The sequence below is a fragment of the Amblyomma maculatum genome, chromosome 1 (genome assembly GCF_055883805.1).
Source record: "Amblyomma maculatum isolate TAMU_Amacu chromosome 1, ASM5588380v1, whole genome shotgun sequence".
Classification (NCBI taxonomy): Eukaryota; Metazoa; Arthropoda; class Arachnida; order Ixodida; family Ixodidae; genus Amblyomma; species Amblyomma maculatum.
This window is the reverse complement of record NC_139344.1, coordinates 11674227-11702029: the sequence shown is the minus strand read 5'-3', so window position 1 is coordinate 11702029 and position 27803 is coordinate 11674227. Positions and strand designations below refer to the sequence as shown.

The 27803-nt window shown below is 43.5% G+C and overlaps 1 protein-coding gene across 1 annotated transcript; it reads right to left on the bottom strand.

Annotated features, from left to right (window-relative positions):
* Positions 1 to 17: 17 nt before the first annotated feature.
* On the bottom strand, positions 18 to 27599 carry LOC146201674 (nose resistant to fluoxetine protein 6-like). The gene is made up of 15 exons (XM_084599158.1): positions 27302 to 27599; positions 23396 to 23604; positions 17159 to 17279; positions 16602 to 16689; positions 16428 to 16525; positions 15519 to 15704; positions 11541 to 11634; positions 10774 to 10875; positions 10497 to 10662; positions 8714 to 8793; positions 5891 to 6013; positions 4937 to 5057; positions 3329 to 3515; positions 2749 to 2891; positions 18 to 284 (listed from the first exon to the last, which is right to left on the bottom strand). The coding sequence occupies exons 1-15, from the start codon at positions 27597 to 27599 to the stop codon at positions 60 to 62; spliced, it is 2241 nt and encodes a 746-aa protein (XP_084455284.1). The 3' UTR covers positions 18 to 59.
* Between the last annotated feature and the right edge of the window lie 204 nt (positions 27600 to 27803).

The following is a 27803-nucleotide window of genomic DNA, read 5'->3' as shown; positions in this document are numbered from 1 at the left end:
AGATGGATAGTGTCAGTTTGCCTCGTTTATAATCCGGCATGACTGCAAGTGGGCGGTACTCAAATCCAGGGAAAGCTTTGTAGGCGCTCGCGGAAGCCTTCTGATTTGCTGATTTCCTGATTTGCTCGTAGAGTCACGGAATTTGCTGAGGCTGATTGTGCCGTCTTTGGAACTTTCTTGTTCAAAACACACTCGTAAAAATTCCCGATTGGACCTTCGCAGGCAAGAAATAGGAGGTATGCGAAGTAGTAGCTGAAGGTTATGATGCCTAGTGTGTTTGTCAGCTGAAAGGAAAAAGAGGCGAATATAGTTACAAATAAATTCAACCACATGCAAGAGAAACTGTAATCTCCAAATAAAACAAACTGTGTTTCATGCTGTCTATAATTGAGTGCCTACTTATACTGAAGTTATCAGTCGCGCACGTTTATGCGGTGCGATTAGAAAAAAAAAATCAAACTGCTTAAATACTTTGAAGAGAACAAGCTTTATAGAGCAGTGAACCAAAGTGAGAGCGTAGCCGCTGGACGTAATGTAATAAAAGCAGTCATGAACTCCAATTTAGTCAAATTACAAGCCCTTCACTTTAGCTACTGACTAATATCGCATGCGATAAGCGAAACAGGTTGCCTCGATGTTTTCATTTTTGTTAAAAAGGCAGTTTGAAAATTCAGCCAGCCAAAACTGATACGAAAGAAAGCATTATGTTGTGTTTCTAAATGGCGGCCGTAAAAGACAGCCCTTAACACCTCTGTCATTCGAATAGTATCATTGCACGTTGAGTCAGTCGTCAACGAACTCAATGGAAATCGGCCAATGCGACACGGCAGTTATCAATTATCGCTGGGTTCGATTGGGATCGGCTAAATGCAGCTGCGCTGATGACAGCTAAAATTATTTCCAGCCCCTGCAATCGCAATCTCAAGCGCAATTGAGACTGAACTCGTATTCACCACGGGGAGAAAAAACAGAATATAAAGCTCAAAACAAGCACACAAAATTATATAATTCGGATCAATTGTAAAACTTTGAACTCTACTAACTTATTTAGCAAATGTTTATTCAGTGATCAAGTCTCCTGAGACTTTAGTGAATGCTAACATACAGAAGCCGGCACCGTTGTACGCTGTTTCTCTACATGCCTTTGTGACGACTGAAAAGGATAAATGTACGACAAACGCTACAACAATATCGGCTTTGCACACCACAAAGACGTGCCGGATGGTCTTTGGTGTGTGGCAGCTTCGCAAGCGAAAAACAATTCCCTATGAAATGAAATTCGCATTCTCGACCGCCGTCACTGCGCTATCACTGTTTGTGAACTGTGCTGAATTGTGCGCCATTTGAATAATGTGTCCTGAGTGAATTTAAATTAAATATTGGTCTTCCTTACTAGAACTACAGAAAATGTTTGGTTGTTGCAATATAATTTCCGTGTTATGTTTAACATAAACTTGGGGGGATTACAAAATGTTTCTAAAAATTAACATAATTTTGTGTAGCTCTGACAGATAAATACGACGTAACTACTACGGAAAAAAACTCCAGAAAACAGTACACAATTAAGAAAAACAGTAGTAACCAACTACGGAAAAGTCTTTTGTCACGACAAGACTACACAATATATATTGTCGTATGGATCTTAAAATGCTTTTAAATCTCGTTGTCGCCAACCTTGAGGTGAAATCGAGCCAACACCGACAGCGAACATCCGAGCACCGACTCTCCTTCATCCGGGCACCGAAACGGGAACATCCGGGCATCGAGCATGATTTAACGAGACGAGTTCTCCGCTTTCTAAGGCTTGCGAGCCATCGCCGAGGATGCGCCTTGATGCCACACACTCACGCGCGTACAACACTCTCGACGCCGGTGGTCGAGGCGGCAACAGTGCGAAGTGCGTTTGTGCATTTGGAATCAAGTCTTAATTCGCTGCGGCATCAGCTCATGCTGTTTCCCCCATTACCAGGCGGCTGTACACAGGCTTGAAGAGAACTCGAACGCGCTGCTTCTCCCACATTCTAGGCAGAACTGCTTCGCGTCGTGGATGCGTGCGCTCCTGCAACATTCTGCATTTCAATGCCGTCATCGTCACAACTGCTTAAACCGAGCAATGAAGCCTGATGAGAGAAGAAGTGTGTTGCGAGGAGTGGCTGCTTTGCAAGTTATACGCGACAGCAGAAGACTGCTCGCCCCTGCCGACAACGTGCTAAGCTCGTAGCTATTTCATGCTTACATATACTCTCCTTTACCGGAGTGGCAGCAATTATTTTGACACGGTTCGTTTACTGGTTCATTTTCTGCTATTACTACTTCTTTGTAGAAAGCCTCGGTCTAGTTACTTTCTCAAAAGAGCATTATATCAAGGCACCCCAGCATGTTGATGCTCCTAGAACATGCCACCTGCCGGGTGGCATGTTCACTACTTTGTGATCCAAATTCTTCGTATGGCAGCGGTAGTATTTGAATTGCTCTCAAGAATTGCAGTAGCGACCTCAGATGACACTAAGATTATCTTATCACAGAGGTATTTTATTTTTCTTAAATTTAGCAATGAATACTGTGAATGTAACGTTCACCTGTCGCTTGTAGGAATCATTATCTGTACTAGATGTCCTCAGAAGCACAGTGGTCATGCTGGTGGGCTTTCGTGGTAGTTTTGGGCCCCTGTCATCTTTTTTTACGAATAGCTTTTATTCATCAGCATTAAATACATTGTCTGTTCACTCCGCCACTTGCACGTCTCACCTGAAAAAAATCGTCCAAGTTGAAGCGTGTCTTGACCAAGCCCATTCGAAGGAGAAGGAACACTCCGTGAAGTAAGTACACGCCGTATGTGAGCCTTGCGAGGGGCACAAACCCTTTCCACGAAGAAATGCACGCTACAATGCCTGCGAGGAGGGGTTTTCGGGAGGGAATAGTTCATGAAATTCTGTTTTTCGCCTTGACAATTTAACGTCTCCTTCAGCAGAAAACACAAGAATTCGAATTTCATTACACTTAATTTCAGGATAATTCTACAAACGTGGTATAGGAGTTGAAGTCACCGCAGCAATGTAAAAGTTGAAAATAAGATGTTCACCCAGGGAAACACAAGGAGAAGTGGTAGTTTCACACTGGGCTACATCATTCGTTCCTTGCGATTTACGCCATCATCGTGACCAAACTACTGCCTCATCAACATGCTCTTAGTGTGGAAAGACTTGTTTGAGCTGCAACTTGTCCTAGTCTATGAGCGCGTGTATCGATCGTGACACTTCGTTTATATTTCTTTTTCAGCTTGTCACAACCATCGCGTTGTCTCGGGCTGGCGGTGCATTTCACGTACCTCCGTAACCTGTAGCGCATGCATAGGCTGGCCAGCTCAGGGATAACGACCATAAAAGCCGGTGGTAGCCTCCGTAGATAGCGTTGGTGATGGGGTCCGGCATATTCCCACGATTCCACGGCAACGTCACAAATAAAACAAACCATGCTGCCGCGGTAGACAGAGCCCACAGTATAATCTGCACCATCTTCCGGGGGAAAAAAAAAGTCAAAAGAAATATACTGTTTGTTCCAAATTATTCCTTAGATATTTTTTTATTTAATTCGATATACTGGTGTTAGAATACTGGTTCTAGGACCAGAGATTATACTGCGATATTGAAGGTCATCGATACTGAATGCGAACCAAGGTTTAGAAGTTCAGGACAGGCATTGTGGTTCGAGATATGTATCGAATATGTGAAAGGCTGTTTAAAAAAATTAGGTTGGCTGTTTCCCGTTGAACATGACCAAACGTTGCTGCTGAGAGTAGTACTGATGTATTTCCAGTGTTTAAATAAGCAGATGTTCATGCCAATGTCAATGTAAAACTTGAGAAAACAAACTTGAATAGTTTTAAAAGAGATCTTTTCGAGTTCGGCGTCTCGAACGACGTAGCCGATTCAGAAATTTGAAGAAGTGGGCGCGCGAGGACCCAAGAGCAGAGCTCCTTTCTTAGATATTATATGAGGTTATGAGAATGAGCAACACACCAGTCCTGTGCAAATAAATACGGTGCTAGAGTTGTAATTACAGTCAACACATTGCAGTAAACAACTGCTTGGTTACTATGAAAGCCTTGAGCATGGACAGCTTATTTCTCAAATATTTATTAGGTTTGAAGGGAAAACAGCCGTAGTAATGGCCGGTAATGGTAGTCTGCGAAAAGCAGCTAATGGAAATCTTCATACGCGTATCCGTGGAAGTATAGATGGGGTGTGGAACTACTTAGTGGGTGTGGTTTTCCACACAGAACGATTGCAGTGTTCAACGACAGGGTTTAGTTTGTTTTTGCTTTGGTTCTTTTTTTTTTCATCGGGGGGGGGGGGGGGGGGGGGGGTTCAGCGTCCCAAAGCGATTCAGATTATTAGAGACGCCGGAGAGGGCTCCAGAAATTTCGACCACCTGCGGTTCTGTAACGTACACTGAGAACACACAGCACATTGGCACCATGATTTTCGCCGCCATCGAAATACGGCCACCGTGGCCGGAGTTTAAATTCCGCATCCTTGGGCACTGACACTGTAGTCTTGCGCCCTACCCACTGCACCACCACGGCAGGTCGGCAGGGTTTAGTGCAGTAAACGAAATATATAGGTGAGATATTGTAAAATGGCGTGTAGGTTATTATATTTGCAGATAATTAACGCAGCGCCAAGCGTGATCAACTTTAAAGCTGTCTTTTCAAGGCTTAACAACGACGGTGTAAAATTGTTACGGGAATAACAGGATTAACAGCAGATAATGCAAACACGATAGACACTTGCGTTTTGCAAGGAAACAATGACAATCCGTGGAAATCGTTTTAGGTCTTGAAATTGCAGAGCTATTCGTTATGATTCTTCGAACGAAGACTGGAGTATGATATAGATAGAGGTGGTAGCTAACTGTGGCCGCTGCATATACTTACGCGAGATATTCTCGCCTTGCTGTATTTCACCGCCGCGTATCCTGCCAGGATTCCGCTTACGTATGTCGAGACATGCGTTATCGGTCTGAAGTATATGAGCTCAAGGGTTTTGAAGATACGCCTGCAAAAGATAAAAAGTACGGGTGTGCAAACCATAGAGTTTTTTATTTAAACCGAATAAAACATGAATAAATAATGAAACAGCCAAATCTAATAGAAATCGAACGCTGTTATGATTATTTTATACTTGTCGAAGAGCTAGCGACAGTTTTGTAACTCATGGAGTTAAACCTGTAGCTGTTGAGGGACGTAGCAATGATCTTCACTTTGAGGCACGCAGCGTTAAAAAAGAATATTGTATCTGAGGCTATCTTTTCACGCCGGTCGGAAAATTACACTTTCTACGAACTAGGACGGTGAACTGGCACTACGACGTCTCAGTTGACGAGGAAGAATGGCTGTTACGGAACATTGCCTCTGATATCAGTCAGGAATGAAGGCAGAGTTTCTAAACCTAGATGAACACCGCCGCTTCACTTAGTCTTAAGGCTATACGTTTGACCATCGGTAACACCGTTACACGAATGGGCCGCGTCACAGCGCGGAATGCGCAGGCGTTGTGCTCGCAGGAATGTGCCCTGCGTTTGAAACACCCGCCCAAGAAAGTTACGGCATGCCTGATCCAAACCTTATGTCTGTTATTCGAAAACTATTCGAAAGCTGAAAACCGCTTTCGATTGGTTTGGAACAATGTTCAGTAATGACTATAGTTTCGTTGAGCAAATAGAATGGTGGGAGGATATTCGATTCGTCATAGAAACATTTTTGGACATCCATCGCAATGCCTCCTAAATATTGCTTGCTCAAGAAGAAGGGGATGATTACAGTATAAATCCTACAAGCTGCTTTTGGATTAAATGGTAACTGTTTTTTTAAGCATGAACACAACAGTACCTTCCGTCATTCGTGCCCGTTGTCATTCCGTAGAGCAGATTCGAGAAGTACGTTCGCAGGGCTGTAAAGGTGCTGCAGGCGATTGAGGCCAGTATGAGCACCGTGATAACGGCTTTGGGAAATCTGAAAGCATGAATTCAATCTTATACGGCTTCGGTGGCGGGAAAAGCTATTTATGCTAAATGCATTCCGCAGTATTATTAATTCACATTCTCTCTTGCAGGTCATACTGCTCATCTATTGATACAGAACATTAACACCGTTTTGTATGACATCCTGGGGGTGCTATGGACGGCTTTTTATATTATTTGTCATTGCCTAATGATGTAGTAATCGCAGTAATGGTAATAATATTAATCATAGCAATAATAGCATGAGATGCAGTAGTAGTAGTAGGTGGCGGTTTAAGGTCCTGTGTTTGGATATAAGCTTCAAAGGAGGCTGAGGTGGAGGGCTCCGGAGTAATTTAGATCACTCTGTTTCACTTATACTGACACAGCCCAATTTAGCATTCCCACAACATCGAAATGCGGCCCGGATTGTTGCCACGGCCTTCGGCTTCATGTGCTGCTAGGTCAGTGGACAGCGAAGGCAGCTTCAGCATCGGGTGCTTGGGATTCCCTACTCTTATTAACTAACGTGATACACTACTTTCCACTACAAACAGGAAATAAATATTTGCTATAAGACAACATTAGAAAACGTCGCCCCGACTTCCCTGTTTTTGACAAATCTCTCGCTACCCTTCAACTAAGAATTCTCTGGAGTATCTATTTACACTTCTCACCCTAGTCATTCTTTCCTTTACCGCCTTGACCCTCCCTCCCTTTATGCCCAATTGCCCCGAACCATATGCGCTAATTCTGAACACTTCCAGCCCCGCTGCTCTGTTCCAAGTAGATCACCTCTCCCTCATAACCCCCCTCCCCCAATTTGGCAGGCCTGTCTAATCTCGAGCCAACTGACGAACCAGTCGGCTTTGGTTGGTTGGTTGGTTGGTTTGTGGGGTTTAACGTCCCAAAGCGACTCAGACTATGAGAGACGCCGTAGTGGAAGACTCCGGAAATTTCGACCACCTGGAGTTCTTTAACGTGCACTGGCATCGCACAGCACACGGGCACTCTGCTTTTCGCCTCCATCGAAAAGTGGCCGCCGAGGCCGGAATTCGATCCCGCGTCCTTGGGAACAGTAGTCGAGCGCCGTAACCACTGCGCCACCCCGGCGGGGTCAGTCGGCTTTGGTCAAACTGGTCAAGGAAATTTTTGAAGCTCAATGCTGTGTCTTAAGTCCATTTCCTGCCTCTCCCACGGCAAGTCTCGGATCATAAAAGTGTTACTTATACTGAGCACGAATGTTTAGCAGAGGAACATAAAGCGCCGGCAACAACTGTAAACACACCAAAAGAATGCTGCGCTGAAAATTCTTCCCCGGAAAGGTCTCAAGCGAGAGAAAAAAACGGTTTATTAATCAGAACAGCACATGCCGTTTTGATCTTGATTGCTTTCACACCTAGTCGTTGACAGAAGAGTAGCTAGCATCAGGTGGCGTGGCGAATGATCCCAGCGAAATACGGGGAATTAACAGCGCCGTTATGGTATACCGGCTCTGAAAACGTAACTTTTTTTATTGTAATGGCGATCTATAGGAGACTGCGCAGGCGCTTGCATTGCAAAAGGAAGTGGTGTGAGGTCGATAGAAATTGTAGCACTTCAGTCGGCACCTCTTTCTTAATATTTCTCTGCATATACAAGTGGAAAACTTTGAAAGAGCGCAAACACACACGACCACTAAGGACAAGAGACGTCGTGTTGTGTGTGTTTGCGCTCTTTCAAAGTTTTCCAAAAATGAACCAACTCGCCCAAAAAGAAGTGTTAATACACAAGTGCAGATAAATTAAGTTAATAGCATGCAATATCACTGCTTGCACAGTTTAATTAGTCAACAGCATCATTAGCCTGAATACACTCACTGAGAGGGAGAGACTTCTTCCATATCTCTCCGATTAACCGGGTCCTGTGTCAGCTGCAGCCACTTTATTTCTCGCAAAGTGCCTAATATCAACCCCAATGTATAGCCTCATGCCGCTTTTGCCTTTTCTAAGAATACAGTCCGTTACCTTTAATGACCATCGATTATCTTGCCTTCTCATTGTATATCCTGCCCATGGCAATTTCTTCTCGGCTTCAGCAAAGATTTCGATAACTTGCATTTATTCCCTTACCGACGCTGTTTGGTTTTTGTATCTTAACATTACATCTACCATTTTACATCTCACAGCTCGCTGCCTTGTCCACAATTTAAGTTGAACTCTTTTCGTCAGCCTCCACGTTTCTGCACCTTAAGTGAGTACTGAAATTGTACGGCTGTTACATATTTTCTCCTGAGGGATACTGGCCAAATGCAAATCATAATCTGAGATTACTTACAAAATGCGCAGTGTTTTCTTTTATTCAATTTATTTCACTGGTTAATTCACTCTTGAATCAGAAACTGGACGCTAAAACATTGGGCAGAGGCGCGAATTCCTCTTGATTTAGAATAATCTTTGCTAGCCTTAAGCTCTACGTGTTTCTATGTAGCCGTACTAGGATACCATTAGCAAAAAAAAAAAAAAAAAAAGTCTTTGAGCGAAGGTTTATAAAGTGAGAAGCAGAAAAAAAAACACACGCAAAAAAGGATTTTTGCTTTGCTGCTGGGAAGACGTAATAACTCAATACCATGGCGCTGCACCCTTGGGCGCAGCCATTTTTTAAGAGTGTGTGTGAATTTGTTCTCACATAGACGAACGTTTCACTTGAAACCTTCACTTAATAGCGAGCATACCTTGAAAGAAGCATGGCGAATGGTAATGTGATGGCGAAGACTTGCATCTCTGTGCTGACGTACCAAAGATGTATTAAGCACTGAAACCAGAGGGGTAAAATTTGAACGCTGAACGGGACCGAAGCCAACGCAAGAAAACAAAAAGCCCTTTTTTATTACCTTTCACGAGGTCAGATAAGTTGATCATACATGCGGGAGAACAATTAAATTACGTACGTACAACATAGTCAAATATCTTAACAAACGGCAGTGCGTTCTCAGGGGAACACTAAACGGAAAAGCTAATAAGCGCTAGGACAATATATTAGTTAGCATTCTGAGAGGACAAACGAATGCTGTGCACTGAGAAAAAAAAAAAGCGGTGGTCAGCCACAAAATACCATAAACGCGAAAAATAACGCTGATTCTTTGGTGACTGCTTGTAATAAGTTCAGTAAAAGAACAATGGAAGAAAATCGTTTCTTTATATTGCCCTATATTTTAACGCGTGGTCCGGAGAATCTGGCTTCGGTGATGTCGGCGTAGGTATTGTGAGCGAAAAATCACGTTCTTGATTCTAGCGGGTGGTAGCTGGTAGGACCGGGCACTTTAGGGGATTGCGGCATCACGCGACCACGTGACATTGCCGATTTGACAGGAGCTTCCAAATCTAGCTTCTCATTTCGGATGGGTGCATGAAAGGAGTCGAGTCATTCCCTTGCATTCCGAGTAAGATAGGCTTCTCCTATGCCACGGAGGCACGTTTGGATACGACTGGCTTAAGCGGGGCTTAATACCTACGTAAGGTGGACCTTAACATTATGTGGTAGCGTACGAATGCATACTAATTACTATGGGTTAGATAACAGAGGCACAAATTAAGGGGTTAGGGATTAAGCGAGTTACAAAGGGAATGTACGCGGACGAGGATGCCGCAAGGGAAGCCGGAAAACGGGAGCCATTAACTCTGTCTAGTCATACCCTAAAAGGCGGAGCCTAAGGGTCCTCCACAATTTTTGCCTCTCCTTGGGCAGCGCGATCTCACGCTGCACACTAGATATTGACGCTTTGTACGTTAGACGAAGATATATGATGTGCGCCTTTGTAGCGCAGTTCTTTATTGAAAATAGCATTATAATAAAATATGGTCTCGAGCACAAAAGATATCAACATTAAAAATGACTGGCAACTAAGCGTTATTTACTCAGCATAGAGCCTTCGAATTCAATTTGTAATACTATATTTGGATTTTCTTTAATAATAAACTGTAGATTTTTTTTTTATTCAAACAAGAAACGTAGGGACAACCCGTAATCCACAGGATCGTTGCTTCAACATTCAGTGCCTTATTTATGTTGCACACAGCTATTCTAAGAGCTCCACAGTTTAACAAGAAGTTGAAATTTAAGTGAGAAGTGCAATGATTATCCTGTTATTATTTCATGTTTATTGACCTTGCAAAAAGCTTTGCAGTTTGATTTGCCTTTCTTTGTAGTAGACGCTTCGCTGAAGTTCTTAAGCACGTTCGTGGTCTGCGAAAATTTATTGAGGCCTCCCGTAAATTTCGGGAGATTAATCGTTTACGAAAAATATGAGCAAGTAATTCCTGAATGACGCCTCAAAATATTAAAAATAAAATTCATTTATGTATGCACTGTTTCTTTTTTTTTTTTTTTAATCAACCACACATTCCAGAGACGCGCAGCTGGGCGGTAGTGGGGGCGGCGAAAAAACTTATTAGATAACGAGAGATGGGGAAGACATGAGCTTGCTTGTGAATGATCAGGTAAGTGTGGATACTTGCTGTTTCGTTGAGCGCGTTAAAGTTGTTCATGTGCGTGACCACAGTCCACCAGTTTTTGGCACACCTGTCGATCTGTTTTCCAAAAAGTTCTTGGTCGGCAGGTCCTTCAGCCATTGCTGGTAGTAGGAATGCTAAGAACACCACTAATACAACGGGCACCGTCAGTCTGGAATACACAAAGTTAGATGCACAGTAAGCGATGACGTTTACGCCGCGCCTAAGAGCCTCAGCGAAGTTCAATTGAATGGTGCATACCGAAGATAAGTGCTCTGCTTACCTGAGATATCGGCGGACTAAAATATGCAGGTAGGAACGCAAACACTTCTTTGGAGAAAGCTCTTGATCGCCCACATTGGCCAAGTACGAAAACGTAAATCCTCTGTTGAAAGAAACATTACATGGTGGCACTGTCGTTCTACAAGGAAAACCTAAAGAGGTGTCTCGCTAACTATCCATAATAGGGAAAATATTACCACCTTCCCGGATTTGTTTTGTGACGTTCTGGCAATAAATATGCGGCTACCGAGAATGTATGAACTATTGCGATACTTTACACCAAGTCACAAGAAAAATGAACTTCGTGCTTTCTCCTGTAGTACTTTCCAGCAGTAAAAAAGGAAGCCTTGACACAGTGACGTAAAAACAGGCAGATTGGGATATATTACTTAAAAACAGATCGCCGAAAATTGCTCCTGACAAGCATGTTTTATTTCCCGGTACCAGATGCTGTGCTACCAAGAACAAATAAGAGTTTACTAAGCTTCTTTCCCGCTTTCGCCGGCATTTACACGAAAATTTTCCCCGCTCCTTTTTAACATTTTCTTTTTCTTGTGTAGCACTAAGTGCGCCACTTTTTGTTGGTAAACCTGAGGATGTGTCGAACGCCAGATGCTCCTAAACTATTACTGCGGCAGAATCTACGTGTCCGATATATTACTTTCGGGCATGCGATGCACTAGTGTTGTAAAACTTAAGTGCATAGCAGGGAAAATGAGGAGGTTCTCTACAGAGAATCCACTGCAAGTGTCAGCTTACACCACTTACTGAATGAAGAAAAGGCTGGAAATCGATAAAAAAGCGTTTGTTATAAGCTGGAAGTATACTCTGTCTCCGAGGTCAAATATTTTGAAGCCGGAATCTGAAAAGAAAAAGTTCGTATTCGTACAAAGTCATACACATCATTTTTCATCATTAAATCTGTAATTCCTTTTTCGAGCTTTTCTAGGCGGCCATGAACGGCCGAAGAATTTAGAGCTGTTTTCCTAGCGACTCAAAAAACTTCCTCGTGATGTCCAAGTTATAGCAACGTACCATTTCTAGTGAATTGTGCTCCGGCACATTCAAATATATTAAGTGTACTTTCAGGATATTTAAGACGTGCAACCATAAAATATTTGAACAAACCTGCGCAAATCGCGAAGAGTTTGAAGGCCTACGGAAAATTGAGCGTCTCCATTCTTTTAAAGGCCTTATGATACATGCAATCAAGCAGTGCAAGCCGATTCTTGCATATCAGTGTATGCGCGCATGCAGTTCACATTTAAAAAAAAAAAAAAAAAAAATTGGGGTTGTAAAAGAAAGCATAACCAACAATTTGTGCACAAGGAAGTCGAATACAGTATTTTTTCTAGAGTGTAAAGTAATAGTTATTCTGCGCGTTCAGAATGCTCATTGTGGCAGCAGCTAGGAAAACTACACTCTCGCTTTCTTAAACAAGCCAAGCTTTCTCGGACCCCGCTTTTAATTATGCGCACTAGGGAATATTGCGAAGAACTGCTGTAAACATATTGATAGGAATGACCTCATCTTCGCATGTGTTGCAAACGTTTGGCTTTTAAGCCTATATTGCACTCGCACAGTTTAGATAAGACTGCCACAGAAAATGAATCCGGCGCGTTTTTTTTTTTTTTTTTTTTTACAATATTTTGACATATATAACGAAAGACGATACAAGTGACCTAAGGAAGTGTCTGAGGATATATATATATATAGTGCTGTGGTACAGTGCATATGCGATCTGCTAATTGCGTTTATAATTGACTTCGCATTGAAAATTAAGCTTGTCCAGTACCTCTGGGTACGGTATGTCGTAGGTATAACGAAAAAAAATTGGCCTTGGCTGCAAGTTATCTATAATTTGTTCTGTGACCTTCAGCTAATGGCAAATTGCTCCGAATTGATGTGAAGAGCAGTGGTAACTAGTAACATCTCAAGGAGCACTAAAACTACAAGACACGATGAGCACATAGGGCTCATGCTATAACATGTCTAAAACGAAAGTTTGTTTCCTTCTGAAATTGGGTTTCGCTTGTTTTGTGCAAATGTTGTACGATCTGTTGTGTACAATGTACAGTATGAACAGCTTTGCTTTCTCAGCGTATTGAAACCGGAAGACAGGATTTGGTCTCAGAGCAATGGTTTCAGGTCTTCTAAAGGTAAGCGCTATTTTCGGAGTTCCACTTAAATGCCGCTAAAAAGAACTTAGGACCCCTGTCGAAGACGCCACACTCGCGATTTGACGGCCAGTATTTGTACGTGAATATGTCCTTCAGTGTGCACCTTGAAAGAAGCTGTTTCTTTGTGCATAGTCTGGGCTTTGTGACTTGAAGCCCCAAGCCCTCATGCGGAACAGTGCGCTCCACCTGATTTAAATATCACGCCCTATGCTGGCCTTGACGCCACTGCATAAAGAGCAACACAATTGAGTGGCTTCTTCCTCATGGGCGTAGAAGCGGCGCGTGCAGAGAGAAGAATTAGATGATCAATAAAATCGTTTATAATGGTTCTCTGCAAACCAAAAAATTTAGAATTTAGTCTATAAGACAAAAAAAAAAAAAAAAACTCGGTTAGACAGCTTCACAATATCTTAGGGAATAGGAACACTGCTCTCTCAAAGCAGCAAAAGAAAATTAGACCTTGTACAAGGTCGAGCAAAAAGTAAAACGCGATAAATTGTAGTTATTTGGCAGTTAAGTCCAGCCCTCTTGGACATCGCGTTTAAATATGAGGGAACTGTGGAATTTTTAGGATATCTTCATGAAAATATTGAGGGGTATGGTCTAGCATTCTGATTCGCAGCATAACCTTGCTTTTAAATTATGCCCTGTACGTGCTCGCACTGAGTAGTTATGACTTCCGTGTAAAAGCAGCGGGATGCGTTTTGGACAGTAATTTCGAGGCAAGCGTAAAATATTGTCAGGTGCTTTTATGAAGAGATTAGTGAAAATCATCTAATTTTCCGACACTTATCAAAACCTTGTTTTTAAAATTTTGACATTGAATAGCAGGAGGGAGTATATCTGCGGATATATAAATTATTACGGTGAAGTCTTACGATAGCGACGAAATTTCCTTCATAAAGCAGTCCTTGGCGAAAAAAACAACAACACTTATCTATACTTTCTGTGCGTGATAACGTGGTGCACTATGAAAATTAAATATTTCTGGTAAAATCATTAGCCCTGGGCCACCAAACTGATAATTTTGTTTGATTATTCACATAGGCCATCATAAATGATCGCCATTACTCCATTTGCGTCGACGTGCAGTGATCTAATTCCACTATAAATCTGTCGTTAACTCAGTAACTACAAATCGCAGTATACTGCACGCTATCGACACTGTTTCCAAGGTTTTGGCACGGTCATTTCGGCATCCAGGCCTAGCCATGTTCAGACAGATTGTCAACCGTCACGACTGAAAAGACATCAGTCATTCAAGAAATCGTCCAAAATTTCACATGACCCCGAGTCGGGTCATAGAGCACAGGTATGATGAAAGAATCCACCTCAACGGTAAATTAACGACTAGAATCCAGACAAATTAGTGCTGACTGCGTTTCACGGCTCTTGGCAAGCGAGATGACGTAAATTAGGTACAGCAAGCTGCGGACATGACAGTTCTCAAGGTGGGCCAGTTGTGATTTGGGAGGAGGGGGGAGGGTATTGGTGTCTCAACCTCCTTCAGTCTTGGCTGCGCTATCAGATTTTTATCTGTTTGTACGCTTTAAAGATCATGTGCGTGGGAAACAGTCAAGAGATGACAATGAGTTCATTGAATCATAATCGCAGCGAAGAAGCATGATCACAAAAGAAGAAACACGCAACACTCGGACGAACGCTGTGTTGTGTGTCTATTCTTTTGTGATAGTGTTTCTTCGCTGCAATTATGATTCAAGAATGTGACCAACTAGCCTTAAAACTTATTTCGGCGACGCATTCCTGGCGTGCTTGAAAAAGTGGTGTCACGAACAACTTCAGGGGCACAGCCTCGTCACGTTAACAAAGATTGCTTAAATGAACTACAACACGCTGGTATATATTCAAAACACTAAAACCTCCAAAACACTAAAACGCTAGCGGTGCTATAGAGACAAATTTATTTTTTAGTTAATTTTATTACGTATCTACAGGACACTGAACATTACTTTTTATAACCCATCTTTTATATTCATTCGTCACGCCAACGCGACTTCGAGGAAATATGACTTTGGCCAACTTTCGCGCGAAACCAATACGCCGACAGCGCGCACAACATATATTTTAGCCAATTTATTGTTAGAAAAACAAAAAAAGATAAAAATAGTGGTCATCCTTGCACCCATAATTTATCTCACTGGGTTAAGAACCCTGAACTGTGTTCAAAGCAGTCATTCTCTTTAGCACGCACCAAGCTACTCACACTGTACAAAAGGAGTTTCCTTAACACGGGAAATAAGAACGCATTGCTAAAAACAGAACGAACCCTATGGCTTAAAGGACAGGGATTGCTAGCTGGTTGATGCTTTTGCCTAGAAAGAAACTCTACTCTACCGGCAGTTTTTAAGTTAAGCTATGCGTCGGTCAGTCTGGCCGAGGTATATTAGCGGCTGCTCGAGAGAGGACGAAGGCAAGATGAGTTGCGGCGTATTTTATGACGTTTATACGCGGACACTCAGAACCATGACAAAATCTTCTGACTTACACTCGTATAATGATATAACCTAGTTACATTCATCTACGTGTTGTGGACGTTGAAACTTACGGTAGAACTCAGGCTGGATCAGCGTGTAAGAGTGGAAGAAGACCACCCAGAAACACAGGATCAGCTTGGCTCCGCTGAAAAAGAGCAATTTTTCCCGCGGTGTCCCTTCGTAGTGGCTCACGTCGAACAAACGTCGTGTGTTGGATAGTACCGAGAACCAGCACAGAACCATGGCAGGTGCAACTGCTGCAGCGGTCGCGAGGGCAATGCAGGGGACAAGATGTAAAATATTGCATGTACCATCAGGTGCAAGAAATGGCATGTCTTGGCATGTCTTTGACGGACAAAATTTGCCGTAACCATTTCAAAACAAACAAATCGGTGATGAATACCACTTATATGACGTGCAAAAAAGTAGGCTTTGCAGTAAATTAAAGATTTGATCAGTATCTAGCCACTTGCATTATTCGCCATTTAATCAGCAGTACCACTGTAGAGTTGGTATGCTGTTATACATCAAGACTATTGCCGGGAGCGTTTTATGGCTGTGATGAATGCATCGTGTGATGCGAGCTCTCCCAAGGATGCTAAATGAATGTTCACATCCGCTGACCACCACTGAGTACCCTTTTTATTGTTTTGACTGAGGTGTTTGCTTTCAATAAAAAAATTTTCAATAAATTTATTCTCACCGAGTGTTGACGTTATTTTTGTGCAGTTAAAATGATCTATATAGCTTGACATTTTTATTTATTACCTGGATTTACTAGCCATCACAAGCCCCTTTTCTGTGGCAAAAATTTCTTTGTTGCTTTCTTAACTTTTACCAACATTATAGACGGCGGCCACATTTTCCTCTCTTTCGTTTGTGCTCGCAAAATTCAGGAAGAAAATTTCAATATCTCGCGGCAATCATGGAAGATTAAAGGCCTTCAAAATTTCTATTCAAACGTCAGGTTCTGTACTCACCAGCTTTTTTAGTCGGCTTCATAGGGTCTAGTCGCTTCAGATACCATTCTGTGACTGTTCCGACGCATAAAAGTAGAGCTAGAGAAGAGAACAGCGCGCTGAAAGAAATTGCAGCTTCCTGGAGTGCTCAAAAATAAATTACCGAGTCAGAATAATTCGGACCGCGATACTCACATTGAGCAGGCCTGCAGCAGTGTTAAAGGCTTCGGATCATCCGTTCTGCAACCTCTAACCGTGGCATTTACTCCGTATTGTCTCATCACTGAACGAAATAAAAATAGTATGTCAACATTCAATACTCACTGCCTTCGATTACTACGCTATGAAGCGTACGGGTGTGTACTAGTACGTTTGATATCCACCCAATATAACCGGTGCAAAAGCTCCTGCAGAATCAGTTTGTATGCCTCAGGAATAAAGATGCTTCGCGTTCAAAATGTAGGCACCTCTGCGCCTTCTATTTCCGATAATAGACAGTGTTGCCTTAAGATTGTCAATAATACCCACATTACGTCTGTTTCGCTCTGCTGAACACAAATCACGTTCGTGTGCTCTATCGTATCGTGTGCTCTAGGGAGCTGGTCAGATTTAAAGACGGCGAGCTCATTCCAATATGCTCACCCCAATAGCATCACGTGGATAGGATAAAAGAGATATTACTGAATTTGAGTTGGCACGCATTGAAGTCACTGCAGCCCAATCACGTTCTTGATACCGGCTATGGCCCTTACCGGAACTGAACAGGAAGTCTATTTCGGACTGTGAACACAATGACGGCACACATATTCCCACTCTGATGTCGATGCTCTGAAATCCTGTGTCCGTCGTCGCAGTCAGTGGGTTCCGCCGCCCCTGCACAAATTCCATGGAAGTTATCGTTAAGCTTGAAGACGGTAGTTGTCAACTGCGCTGCAAGTAAGCTAATAAATAATCTTAATAATAAATAATAACTATAGGCTAAGGGAAAAAAAGCGCGTGTCATGAAATGAAAACTGCATGTAAATATACTTTGAAGCAGTACAAAAAAATGCTTAGTGCTTACCTCAAAATTATATATCGCAAACATACTACGCCCGTGAACGCTAGTGCCTTTGGATCATGGCATCGCGTTTCGTTTATTTTCGGTGAGAATATATGCGAAAACCAATGGGGAATAAAGCCGCGAACTTCCCTTACTCGGGAAGCTTTTACCAATGTCGTAGGCCTATTATAATGACGTCGCGGGCAGATGGCTTGCAACCAGGCGTGACAGGTGTAAAGGAGTTCACCACTATGTCGTTATAATAAGGTAAATTTTTGCGCCATGGGTCGGAAATCACCCTTTCAGCGGAGTTCGTGGGTCCGTGGCTAGATTTTATCCATCGCGCTTATATTTTATCCGTTGAACCTGCCATAGTAAATTCAAGACCATCGCCTAACAACTCATCAGAAAGCGTACAGCAGAGCGAAACGTCTGCTATTTGTACACAAATAGCAATTTGCAGGCGAGATATGCTGCTAATGACAAGCCACTGTCACGCTTGTTTATTGGCAGTATAGAGCACGGTACGGCCTAATCCTTAAACGTATTTTTCTGCGGAATTATAAATTGCATTCTGGCAGGGAATATGATACTTGACAATACACGTGATATTGAGCAAGGGTCGAGGGAGACCTTCACTCCCCTAGCGAACGTTTCGCCAAAAGAAGTTGCCTTCATTCTAATTGACGTCTAAAATAGAGAAATTAAGTAAGCCATTTGGTCAGGCTGGCCGCAGTTACAGTTTTAGCTCATCCCAGATTGAGGATATGAGAGCAGCAGTTTTTCCAAACCTACTTGAATAAGAATAGTGGATCTCCGCTTTCAAATACGAATAGTGTTACGCTAAAGACGCAAATACGTATTGGATAGTGGTAGCACCGAATCGAACATTTTTACGAACTTCCTCTACTTTTAGGGATATTCGCTCAAAAGCAGCAATATTGCTGAGCACAGAAGAGCCAGCTAAGACGCTGCGATACGTTGCTATAACTTGTAGAGTTAAATATATAGCTGCTCAAAAAAGGCATAATTCATGTTAATTAAAGGGCTGCAACATTAATTCAGTATGTAAGTTCTATGTCTATCAAGTTATACTGCAGAAAAACTATACCGTTTCCCAGTAATGACGAAAGGTAATAAATTGCAACCACACTTCAGTACACGAGACGGACGACAGCTGTACCTATGAGACATGGCGTCCGATATTGAGTATCAAGGCAAGGTTTGTTGAGTTTGCCTTAGCCCTGTCCCGTCTGACCGTTTGAAGTTTTGGCCCAAGTATTAGCGTAATGAATGTTGCAACACGAATGGACCTTGTAGCGACACTGCACCCTTCATCCGCGCTTTTCAGTAGAGTACATGGCATCAGCGTGTGTGTGTGTGTGCTGTTCTTTTAACCCTCCGTCGAATAAACATACTACACCGGGCCTTCTTCGAACCTCGTGCCAATTATCTGAACACTGTTCGCGAAGTTTGTAGCATGTTCTCTTCGAATATTTAACACGCAATATTTGATTCGTTCGAATATTGAATACCTGGACACTCGGTTCGGTTCGCTATCAAAATATATTTAGATTCGCACGTCTATGTCACTTACACTTTTAAAAACGGCTTAAAAAGTTCACCCTCACTTTCATCAAATATTTTAAAACAAGCAAATATCAGCAATAACTGAGAAATTAACTGTGTTGCCCTTAGCGAGAACAAATTGCTTTTTATCTTTCACTCCAGCTTCGGTCGCTCTTGGCTCTTTTTTTTATTTATTTATTTTATTTGTACATACTGCAGTCCTACTGGGCTATTGCAGGGGTGGGTAAAAAAACAACAACAACAAGGAACAGAACAAAAGGCGAGTAGCGGAGAAAATATATATATATACGAACAAAACGCAGTTAAAAGCGGCAAAAATTATTCATTAGCCGCTAAAAACGAGTTTAAAGGAAGAGAACGAGTATGACCAGGCAAGGAATTCCAGCTTTCGATTACACGCGGAAAGAAACTGTATTTAAAAATGTCTGTGCGGGCAAAATAAGACTTTATGTTTAGGCTGTGGTGATTTCTCGTTTTAGATGATATCGCGGGAGTTAGGTAATCATTTGAAGTGGCCCGGCAAGAGAAGTTAACAATGGAATGAATAAAACTTTAAAGAATCAGTCCGTCGGCGAGCTGAGAGTGGTTTCAAGGAAAGTGCTGTTGAAGGCGAAAAATCCCCGTCGAACCTGTGACATATGAAACGAATGGCCTTCTTTTGGACTGCTTCGATTTGGTGAATTTCACGTTGCTTATGTGGGTTCCATACAGGAGAAGCATATTCAAGTAGCGGACGTATTAAAGATTTACGTATTAATAGTTTGGTATCCCTAGGAGCTGCTGTTATGGTGCGATGCAGGTATCCTAACTTTTTAAGTGCCTTTGAGGTTATTAAATCTATGTATTTGGACGATGACATGGTATAGGTGTGAATACGAGACCAAGATATTTGTACTCAAAGACACTCTGGATGGGGTTACTGTTAATTTTGTAAGTAAATATAGAAGGTGCCGTTGTATTAGTGAAAGTCATAACAACTGTTTTACGGACGTTAATCGTCATTTGCCATGTCTCGCACCAAGAGCTAACTTCAGAAAACGATTTTTGAAGCTGCAAGTGGCCTTGAAAGCAGGAAATTTTGTTATATAACACGTAATCGTCAGCATACAAACGTTATGTTATAGGTGATGTTACAAGGCAAGCCAATTATAAAAATCAAGAAAAGCAATGGACCCAACACAGGACCCTGTGGAACTCCTGAGGGCACTTCTGCTACCATGGAATTAGCTCTGTTAAAGGATACAAATTGAGAACGATTAGAGAGAAAACAAGAAATCCAGTTGAGAAGTTGGGGATTGTTTAGGATGGAGGGCGTCAAGTTTATACATTAGTTTTGAGTGAATAACCGTATCGAATGCCTTCGAAAGGTCAATGAATATTGCGTCTATTTGATTTCCCGCATCCAGGTTATAGCAAATGTCATGAGTGAATTCATTGAGCTGTGTCAAAGTGCTGAAACCCCGTCTGAAGCCATGTTGAACACTTGCTAGCAAATTATGGGATTCAAGGTATTCCATAATGTGTTTGTAGATAATGTGCTCTAAAATTTTACATGCATGTGGGGTTAAAGTGATTGGTCTGTAATTCGATACATTTTGCTTGTCACCGGTCTTGAATAAAGGAAGAACTTGGGCCATTTTTCAGGATGAGGGAACTATGCAGGAAGCAAGAGATGTGCGAAAGATGACAATGAGGTAGCGACAGGTCCTTAATGAGTGCCGTACTAAAAACTAGTTCGGGATACCATCAGGCCCAGCATAGTTCTTGGTATCAAGTTTTAACACTAGGTTTAAAACACCTTCTTCGCTAATAATGATATCCTTGATTGGCACGGCACTACGAGGAATGGTGTCTGGATGGATGACGTTGTTGTCACAAGAAAACACGGAGTGGAAATGCTTTAAATGCTTTAGATATAATAAATGGGTCATTGGTAGATTCAGCTTTATTCACCATCGTAGTAGTTGTCCTGTAGTAGAAGATCCTGTAGCTGCACTCGGAAGAACAAATGTTTAGCGGAGTTAATTTTTAATCGGAGCTCGTGTTTGGCTTTGATAACACGTGTCACGGCTGCCTGATTGTTTGAACGCTTTGTACGCCTAAATCTGTGTACACGGCGCGCAAGATGCAATATATCTCGCGAACTTTTCCAGCATTCTTGCTCAGCATACCCAATATAGGTATCAGTTAGAACGAAAATCTTCTTTTGACATTCTGCCTCTGGTTTCCAATCGATTGCAATTCATGCTTTTCTTGGTGGTGTTATGAGTCGCTTCCAAAACTGCAACACATGATTCAACGAGCTCCTATGTAAATGCACAAATCATTATGGACTGGCTGCATACTTCTTTCGCTGTTATATAAGACAATGTCTAGGTTTCCCTGCTGCTTAAGTGAAACAAGTTGCCACGACCTCCAAATATTTGTCCCTTCAGTGATTATATACACAGAAATGTTAATGATAGGATTTTTACGATTGTGACCTTCGAACATCTGCTATATCCATGACCCATTAGAGTGTTGTTAAGGAAGCTTCCAAACCCGCTTTTTGCTTTCTTCTTTTAATTCGGTTTTCCGATTTTTTTATTCCTTACTGAAAACGCCGCTTATTGTTAGGGGAACTAAATCTTGACATTAGAATTCCAGTAAAATGCTTAAATGTTTAAACAAAAACTACCACAGCGTGTCCAGCAAAAGAAAAGAGAAAGTGCCTTGAAAAGATACTAGCCATCTTGCTCTATTTGTGTTCTCACTTTTGTTCGTGCCGTATATTCTAATCTCTCCGTTCGGAAACATTCGAATACGGACCTAGAATGGTTCAGGGTCTGTTTACCTCGGTCGCTGACCGCGATGTCGATGCTGATTAAGGCACGCAACAACCGGTCTGCAAGAGGCACGAGAACTTGCTTTCCACGGTATCCGCTGGCCTTCGTATGAATACAGGATGTTTACCGCAGCAGCCCAAGCGGTTGTGGTCTCCACAGGCATGAGTCAAGCATGCACTGCGCCGTCACCAAGCTTTTGCGTCCCAGTTCAGCGACCGAGCACGCGCTCCGAAAGATTGGCTAATCGGAAGGATGGTGGTCTCTGAATATATTTGACAGCAGCCAGTGCCATATGTCACGTGCGGCTAGAGGAACGTCACCCTTCGCTAGTCACGCTGCTTCGAAGCGTATTCGAAGCAAACAATCTGCGATCTTGCCACATTTACGCCGGGCGTCTTGACCTTGTCTGCCTATCTATGCACGTAGCGACATCGTTGCTCACCTGAAGAGACTCGGCGGAATGTTCGCCCCTTATTTAGTTTATACAAGCTGAGTGAATCGAGGTAACGTGTCGCCACTGAAAATTTCACAAGGTCAGTGTACCCAGTAGCCCGTGTCGCGACAGCTGGATGCGCTGTGAAGGGTCAGCTGGTCAGCAAATAAATCTGCGAGCGTGGACGTGAGCCGAGTCAGGATATGTCCCCTCGCCACATTACTCATACCCACGAGAGCAGTTTCATTTGCTGCCCCTTCGCCGCCCATCCAGTATTCGTGACGTTTCCTGCTGGGAAAGAGGGTGATGCACCGACCTTGTTATTATCGGTGGTGACGGGTAACTTCACATCTTCACAGCCGAAACTAGAGACCTTTGCTGCATGCACTCCTTGTTGTTACCTCCGGAACTTACTTCTCCATATGAAATTTGTGTATCCTTGGCCCAATTGCGCATTGCGCCGGTCTTGATGCCCGTAGTGCTTCGTTAAATCGAAAATAGCGTCTGTCTCTTCGCAGCTTTATTTCTGCCGTTACTTTCTACCTCAGGACATTGACGCAAGGGGGTGTCTTACCTTATTCACGATGGTGCTCGCACCTAGCAGATTTTTCGTAATCGTTAAGTTGGTTACTCTGCAATGCACTTCACCCTGCTAAGGGCGCCAATGACTACAAGCCAGAAATATATAAGGCTGATTACGTATCTACAGCCTGATAAGTAAGCGCCCCTGGTGTGTTTAGTGAAGCCTCGTCAACACCGCATACGTCAAAAAAAAAAAAAAAAATGCACGACCTGCTTATATTTTTCGCCTGTCCTGGTGTTTAGCTAGCAAAAGTGTACTGCGAAGAAGGGAAGTTTAGAATTAGAAAACTTTCTCGACATAAATCGTCCATGCTTATGCAACTCATCCAGCCCACGACCCATTTGTCCTCTCGTATATGTGTCTGCTGAACTGGTTACGCTCCGCGGCATAGACGATGCAGGGCTTATCTAAACGTGTACAAGCCCAGCAAATGGCAATCCCCCTGCTCTATGATCAACTTTACCGATTGCCCCAGCATCCGCTGTTCATAACCCGCGTGAATAATGTCCTACTTACGCGCAGCATGCCAGCGGCTTGGAAGCTCTCCACGAATCCGCGCATGGCGTCCTTGGGCATCTCGCTGAAGAGGGTGCAGTAGCGACCCTTGAAGAGCACCTCGCCTTGGTAGTCGCGGAAGCGAGTCTTAAGGCACTGCTCGTAACCGCCAAGGCTCACGAGGCTGCCTTCTAGCAGGTTGTTCGGCACCAACCCATTGGCCGTCACCACTGCGTGGATGCATGGCAGTGACGCGTTTCTATGCGGTACTGATCATAATATCAACAAGCAAGATTGCGAGTTACGCCATAAATAGCAACCAGACGAATTGCACTAAACCACCTAGCCTTTTTGTTCAGAGACGGCTCGTTGCGTTTTAATGCCTTTAGAAACAAGTTCCCATTGCCGCACGGAAGGTGTATCTACGAAATCAATACATTGGTCTCCCAGATTTCTTCACCTACAATTCAGCGAATCTTTCCTAACTTGGATGTCATTGTGGATGATGAAAAGTTAATCGTTTAAAGACACTACCTCCATGGTCGTACTGCCAGCTCACGGACAACCGCCCCACTGCTTCCCCGTCGGTATCATCCGCACATCTGCCTGAAGGGTGCATATTATATACCGATGCATCACATACTGCAGAGCGAGGAGTTACTTCTGTGTATAGTCCCTCTCATCCGCATCTGAACACTCACGTGACATATACCGCGGATACGTGCACCCCTCTGGCACTGGAACTTCAAGCCATTTACAATGCCATACATTCCCTTCCGCCAGTTCCTACATTCAATGCAGTTCATCTTTACACAGAATCTCTCACTGTCTTTAAACAGCTTAAGGCCGTTCGACGCACCTTCCAGAAAACACGGTCCATTCATTTGCTCTGTTCAAAGTACCCATGTCCTGTGCGCATACACTGGATTCGCGGCCATGCTCGCGATCCACATAATATTCAAGCGGATGCTATGACGCATATAAACACATCAGGCGATCCACCACTGTTCCCCTCTTCACCCAGATCCGTTTCTGTCCCACGTTTCCGATTCTCAAGTTCTGCGCCTAGCGAACACGCGCTCTCATTCCTCCGTGTTCGCACCCTCTCCTCCGTAGTCTTACTAGGCAGGAGGAGGTATCAGTGCGCCGGATTCGGGAAGGGGCGGCTCTGACCCCATCTGTAAGTCATCGGTGGCGTGAAAAAGTTCTGCCAGTGACTGACAGGCGCCCTCACTGTGACACTGCACCTGAGATCTGCGATGTGCGTCACTTGTTGTGGACGTGCCCAGCAATGGCTAGAGTTAGACAACGGCTACTCATGAAGGTGGGCCTGCGGTGGAACCGCGCTTGTGATTACGAGAAGTGGACAATGGACAATCACTACACCACCAACCTCTGCGAATACCTTAGTGAAACTGGACTTCACTCCTTTTAACTTTCTATCTCCTGCATCCCATTCCCCTTTTTTCAACTTATGCCTTGTGGCAAATTTTTCGAAAAAAAAAAAGTTAATTGATGCGCTACCATTCTTGCGCCGATCATCCGAATTGCGGTGACGCGTACTTAATTCATGCTTTATTTCTTTCTTAGGCTTATATGTTTTATTCTTTATATTTGCCGCAAGCAAAACGACATCCTGTGGTTTGTACAGTTGCTCAAAGCCCAATTTGAGCACCAATCAGAAGGTTCTATCCAGAAATGTAGGCCTTCTGTAACTGCAGCTACGCACTACAAAAAGTAAGGCGCGGATGGGGCACTGATAACGCATATTTATGGTGTGTTTCACGTGAGAACATAGAAAAAGTTTAGACACTTTGTAGGTGAGAGGCAATCACTATATTCGCAGGCCTTTCCTTAGCAGGATTCCGTTTATTTTTTTGCTTCTAATGTTCATAAACAAGTTTCATTGCCTTTCTATGCCAGTTTGAGTTTCTCTTCGTGAGCGCAGGATAAACTTCAGAAGGAAAATTTTGCAATGTATCGGATGATTGTTTCATTTCTATAGATATTCTTGTAAAACATACCTTACAATACTCCAGAGTTGCCTCGCAATAAATTTTGAAAGAGATACAGCCCCCTGGTTTTCTAAGTAAGATTTATTGCTCGCTGCGATCGCAGGAGAATTTTGAAAGCAAAATTTTGCTTCGTATCGGAAGCTTAGAGTATCTGTTAAAAACCCACCGTTGCCTTATAATTCAAAGGTGCCTCAGAATTATGGACTTGGTGGCCTAGACATGAATACAGAGGACTAAACCAGAGATTACACACAGTTACCCCTCGTGGCTACTGTCACGTGAACAGACAATGCTTTCTGCTCCGCATCTCATTTGTATGCTGTCGCCAAGTAAATTCGCTTCATGTGCAAGGCGAGCGCTTGACCAGGGCCAGCCGATTGTAACTCTGGTAGGTGGTTTCAACTAGCCGAACAGGAGGCAAGCCCAGGCTCTAGATAAGTCAGGTCTAGAGGTCTCCAGATTGAAAGTTACCGGGAGCGAGCTTTTCAATAGCTTAGAAGTTCACGTAATAGTGCTTGTAACGTTGTTCTGTGACACATAGGCTAGCTTTTCTTTATTTTTTTGACCCGCACAGTTCATATGGCGTCGCATTAAACATTTTCACAAAATTCACGGCACGAATATTATCGCTGCAGGAACATACATGGAATTTTTTTTTCTCGCTTGGCCACCCCATGCTTTTCCGTGATACAGAGCATCACCTGACAAAATCCACTTTTAAGAACTGATTTTCGGCAAGGGCTCATATGGTCACCAATGACAGCGCGGCGAGTTGAGCTTGTAGTAAGCACACGGGCGATTTACAAGCATGAAGCATTGAGTGTTCTCATCGTGTTCCGGAATACGTGACCCTGAGTAAAACGTACGTGCTCTGATGCGCAATATCGCGGCAGCTGTCCCTGATGTAAAGATTGTTCGTGCGCGACCTTACACATTTACTTTGCATTCCTCTTGAACACGCCCTGTTCTCGTTAATACCACATTGGAGCTTGTGCACTTGCAACTGAAGTTGCTTACGTAATCTGGTAGAACGTTTAAAACACTAAAAGGCGTTTCCGTCACTGCGTTTATATCTCGGAAACGAAAAATGACGCGTTTCGTGACAATTTCGCTCAGCGCCTCAACTGACTCTGGGACTACACAGAAAGTTTACTGCTTTTGTGTCGAGCTCCGCGTACTTATGCGACCAGGCTAGACGTTTGTTTGGAAGTAAATGGAAAGACGCATTCTGAAATACCCGTGCGTTGGTGCTAAACCCGACCACGTGGCGTCTGTTGTCTATACTGGAGACAATTAACGCCCAGCTGCGTAGGCGAAGCCGTTTACCTTCCACTGAATATGGACCGCAGACAGCGTAGTATAATGAACTTGCTAGATATTGCGTTAGTATTGCTTTCACTGCTAGATTAAGAGCGTGCGTTGTTGGGCTTGTCGGTCAATCATGGTAAATAAAAGGGGGTACTGAGCTTGTGTTTCCTTCTCGGCTTTGTGTTTTTGCGCACAGTACCTCCTTTTATTTCCCGCTTTTAAAGTTCACTTATACGTGATGATCTGCTGTTTGTGGCGTCCAGAAATACATATGCTTCGACCAGAGTCGGCGCGATAATCAAAGTAGCCATGAATTCGCGTCTTTCGCAAAATAAGTGGTGTTATTCATATCCCTTGTACAGCGGCTTGGCTGGCAACGCGTGGCGAAGCCGTTATAGCCAGAACAAAAATCCCTGCCCAGATATCGTTTCCACTTGAAAGACACCGCAATGCACGCACTTCCACTTCAGGTTGTATAACGTTTAGCGCAGTTGCTGACACTAAAACGAGGGGTGCCATTACATGCCACTTCGGCGCCCTCGGTGAGTGGATCCCATAATTGTCCACGCTTAGCTTTGGCGGGCAGGCGAGATCGCATACTTACTGCGCAGTGCCCAGGGCTCCTTGAGTCTGAGATGTAGAAAGAACTTGATCAGGCTTGAGGTACAGCCGCTGCTCATTTCGGGACTTGCCACCAGCTCCGACACGAGCGGCAACAGTTTTTTGGAGAGCAGGTTGAGGACGTCGTCCATGTCGGCCTCGAAACTTCGCGTAGGCCCCTGGCTGACAGGTGCGGCGCCCGCTACGGAAGTGGTGGTCTCGTAGACGCCTTCAGCTGCCGCCATCAGGTGGGCCACCACATATCCCAGAAGCGGAAGGCCGCTCCTCCTTCTCCTGTTCATTGCGCTTGCCGCTTGTCCCCAGACGCCGCGCTCGCCGCCTGCTCGCCACGCGACTGGCTCCCGATGAATGCGTGCAGAAAGTCAAACGGACGGGGAAGCCGACGTGCCGTCTCTGACGTTGTCTAAACAGCACGCAGTCGAGCAAGACATGTAGGAGAGTTGCGCTAAAGCAGTGGTCTTTGGCGAGAAAATGCGAACGGCCAG

Coding starts and splice junctions, on each gene's coding strand:
- LOC146201674 (XM_084599158.1), bottom strand. CDS start 27,599: ATGAACAGGAGAAGGAGGAGCGGCCTTCCGCTTCTGGGATATGTGGTG. Junction 16,526..16,601: donor CTGCTGCAGGCCTGCTCAAT/GTGAGTATCGCG, acceptor AATTTCTTTCAG/CGCGCTGTTCTCTTCTCTAG. Junction 2,892..3,328: donor ATGCGCTACAGGTTACGGAG/GTACGTGAAATG, acceptor CCCTCCTCGCAG/GCATTGTAGCGTGCATTTCT.